At 39.0% G+C, this 3,899-nt stretch overlaps 1 protein-coding gene across 1 annotated transcript; it reads right to left on the bottom strand.

Annotated features, from left to right (window-relative positions):
• Positions 1–2,271: 2,271 nt before the first annotated feature.
• Positions 2,272–3,338, bottom strand: LOC139469333 (uncharacterized). The gene has a single exon (XM_071251472.1). It carries the CDS (start codon positions 3,252–3,254, stop codon positions 2,292–2,294), a length of 963 nt encoding a protein of 320 aa, XP_071107573.1. The 5' UTR covers positions 3,255–3,338; the 3' UTR covers positions 2,272–2,291.
• Between the last annotated feature and the right edge of the window lie 561 nt (positions 3,339–3,899).

The raw sequence follows: 3,899 nt of genomic DNA, 5'->3' as shown, positions 1-3,899 counted from the left end.
CTTCGATAGTGATTCATAAACACATTATTATGATACAGTCGGAATCTGTCAACGGACTCTTTTTTCGGACGGATGGACTTAGAACTTTTGTCGTTTTAATAGTATACAACTAATTCAACAGATTCATAATCGAGTTTTTCATGTATCCAAGAGACAAATGCTATTGTCTAGGCATCATACTGTTTGTTTACGAGGGATCTAAGTGAAAGTGTTAGAACAGCTTGTCTTAATATTATCTGAACAATACACGAGAAGAATTCCCTTGCCACGACAGAAGTGGTCGATGTTGAAGCTCTCATAAAATGTTAAATATCACTATGTTTGTTTGTTGTTTGACGCCACGATCACCAATATTCCAGCTATATGACAGCGGTCTGTAAATAATCAGGTCACCACCCGAGCCCGTTAGTCGCCTCTGACGACAAGCAAAGTCGACGTCGCCACCGATTCTAACCCGCATCTTCAAGGGTGAATTATCCCCATGTATGGTGTTGGCTTGCCACATAATATTGGAATTTAAGTTTCAAAATCTTAGTCTTTACGTTGTCGTCGCCTCGTGTAAATATCTTTTCCGTTAAAATCGCGTTAAAGAGAACATACGCCTTACAGTCGGTTCGTGAATACGACTCGCCGAGCCCCCGCAAGGGCCTGTCCTCATCTGGCCTACACCTCATATCGCCTACACTACTATCAAAACAAATTTATGGATCAGTGCACATCACACTTATACCCTTATCCCTTAAGTAAAATGAACTCTTCCAACAAGATAACAAAGAATGTAAATGACTTTTGATTCTATAATTTCATTTTGTATATGAGATCATCTTCACAACTCAAATGTTTTCACAACATCAAATATCATAAATACACATGCATTATCATAGCACTGTACATTTATATCCATCATCTTCATGTTTTATAACATTAGCACTACATCGCTACTAGCAAAATTACTGTAATTTGTGGAAACCTTCAAGATGGTTGTTGGAGCGTGGACCGGTGTTCTCGTGTTGATTCCACAGGGCTCGAGGGAACGTGACATTGAAGTCCACCCATGTGCTGGTGACGTAGTCGTTGAACCTGGTGACCTGCTGCCCATCTGGCCCTTGCTCCATCACTTCAATCCAGGCATCTTGGACTTCAGCTAGGGGTAGAAGCGGCAACGCTGCAGCTCTTCTGATGTGGGTCTGCACTGCTGGGTTGTCGGTGTAGTCTCGAGTCAGGCCTCCGTCCACAACTTGGCTCCACAGAGCCTTGGCGTAGTGGAAAAAAACATCCTCTGACGGAACTTGCTGGGAAGACATCGCTGATGGCACTGATGACAGCTGCTTTGTAGTCTGGATGATGTCGGGAGAGACGTCTACACCAGTCCTTCCGCCAACAAAATCCTTCAGCAAGGTCGGACATAGGTCTGCTTGGTCTTGTTTTGGGAGTAGGGAAAAGGCAACTGGGAACATCTTGCCATCCACAAGGCAATGGATAGTGTACGCCTGCAGCCACAAGCTAGGGCACACGAAGAATGTCCCAAACACTAACAGTCTGTCATCGGTCGAGTTCGGCATTGTAGATCTGCTGAACAGGGATGATGTCTGTCTTCACTTGCTTCTTCATTCTGGCGATGATACCGATGTGTTCTACATTCTCGGGAGGTGGATGACTGTGAGGCTTGGTTGATGTAATGTGGTCGCCAATGGTGCTGCATCTGCCATTGCAGCCAATGGTGATACACTTCCAGTGAACAGCAAGTTGCCGCTTGACATTCAACCTGTACCGGTACGCAGGATGTAGTACTTGCTGACCGCCTCTCTGTAAAGTAACGAACTAACATATATACCTATTCCTAAATTGGAAATGAGGTGATCCTGTTAACATTTTGAAAGCTATTTCGTTGATCAAAGTAAAGAGAAACAATAGTACTTACTAAGGTATATTTATACTCTTACAGAAATTTGGAGATGAGTAGACCTGTTAAAATGCTCAGATTGGATTATATCAGGTAAGGTAATGTATCCACACTTACAAAACTTTTGAGATGAGTAGACCTGTTAAAAGTGGATTACAACAGTAATCCTGTATAAACAGTCAAAACAAACTCAAGGATCAGATACCAATATGAAAACACCGGATTTGTTCAAAGGCCAATGTACTCAGGTCATTAATTCATATTAATGAATGAAATCATTAATGAGTTGAAGAAGAAGTCTTTATTTGTACCAAGGCCACTGGCCCATATACATTACATACATTTGAAATAGTGTGGCACATGAAAAAAGGTAATGTCAGGTACAAATTTACAGGTTTACAGGCTTTTCATAATTACGTCTTCTTTCATAGCTGTAATACAGGTATTTACATAGTTTTCCAAGTAATTGTTTACACGAAGATGACAGTAGCGTTTTAAATTTATGCATATTTGGATTATTGCAAAATGTTGTTGGTAAATACAGATGTCTAATATCGTTGTAATATTCACATTCTAAAGTAAAATGATATTCATTCTCTATACTTGTTTCACATATGGGGCAGAGTCGTAAACATAAGTCAATATCAGCCCATCTACCTTCGTTTACCTTAAGTCTTAGTAGCCCGGCTCTAAGCCTTATCAAAACATTTCGATATTTTATTTCAGTAATAATGGAAAGGTATTTTTCTGGTTCCAGGAGACTTTTAAATTCTTTATACAGAATGTACCTAGAACTAGCCTTGATAGTACTATTCCATGATTGGTGAAACATATTTATCAAAACGTTTTTAAAACTATTCATGAATGATGGTTTGTCGCCAACAGCTTGACTGAGCCAAACTACTCCGAATCCGTGAGAAAATAATATGGAACGAATAGAAGAAGCATAGTTATGACGACCACACTTGTCGTTATATACAAGCATATTATAAGATTTTCTTGGTATCCTATCTTCGTCCATTTCAATCAGTTTTAGCCAATACTTTACAGAACGACACACAGCATTTACATGTAGTTGGTACCGACCGCATTCCCCATACACAATAGCATTTGGGCTTTGCAAACCAACGTTAAGAAACTTCTTACAAGCCATAATATGCACTTGTTCTATTTTTTCAAATCTGTCTACACCCCATATTTCCGCACCATATAAAAGAATAGGTTGAATCTGAGTATCAAATATTTTAAAGAAAACTGAAGTGTCAACAAAACCAATCTTCCGTAAATTGCGAAATATTTTCATTAAAGCTCGTTTACCCCTTGATGCTAGATCTGAAACACATTGGTTCATCTTTGATGTATATGAGAATACAAACCCAAGATATCTATAGGAGTTGGCGGTTGAAATACGTTTGCCTTTATAGAACCATTTCTCATGAACAGGTAACCGCCCTCCTCGTCTAAATACAACAACACTCGTTTTATCTAAATTAACCGTTAATCCATGTGAATCTGCAAAGTTATCAAGAATATTAAGTTGGTTCTGTAAACCAGTTACTGTGTCAGAGACAAGAATAACATCGTCGGCAAACAATAATAATAATATTTCAAACAAGTCAGGAAATAATTGTACGCCGTGTTTCCCATGTGATGAAACATCATTTGACAGTTCATTGATGAAAAAGGAAAATAATAGAGGGCTTAATATACAGCCTTGTTTAACTCCGTTAGGACAATCAAAATATTCTGTATAAATGTTATCATTACATCTCACACACGCTTTCACGGAGGCATAGATTCCCTTAAGTGCTCTCATCATCTTTCCACCCAAGCCTGCATCGTGCAGACACTCCCATAGTTTAAGATGATTTACTGAATCAAAGGCTTTTTAAAAATCCACAAAAGCAACGTATAATTTCCCTTTTCTTTTCGATAAACATTTGTTAGCAATTGCATTCAACGTGAATATGTGGTCAGCAGGAGAATATCCCTGTCT

Source organism: Haliotis cracherodii, unplaced genomic scaffold (genome assembly GCF_022045235.1).
Source record: "Haliotis cracherodii isolate W230 unplaced genomic scaffold, xgHalCrac1.p SCAF_2, whole genome shotgun sequence".
In the NCBI taxonomy this organism is placed as follows: Eukaryota; Metazoa; Mollusca; class Gastropoda; order Lepetellida; family Haliotidae; genus Haliotis; species Haliotis cracherodii.
This window is presented reverse-complemented; position numbering and strand designations above follow the sequence as displayed.

What these genes read in the sequence shown, in the direction of transcription:
- LOC139469333 (XM_071251472.1), bottom strand. Translation starts at nt 3,254, where the DNA reads ATGAACCAATGTGTTTCAGATCTAGCATCAAGGGGTAAACGAGCTTTA.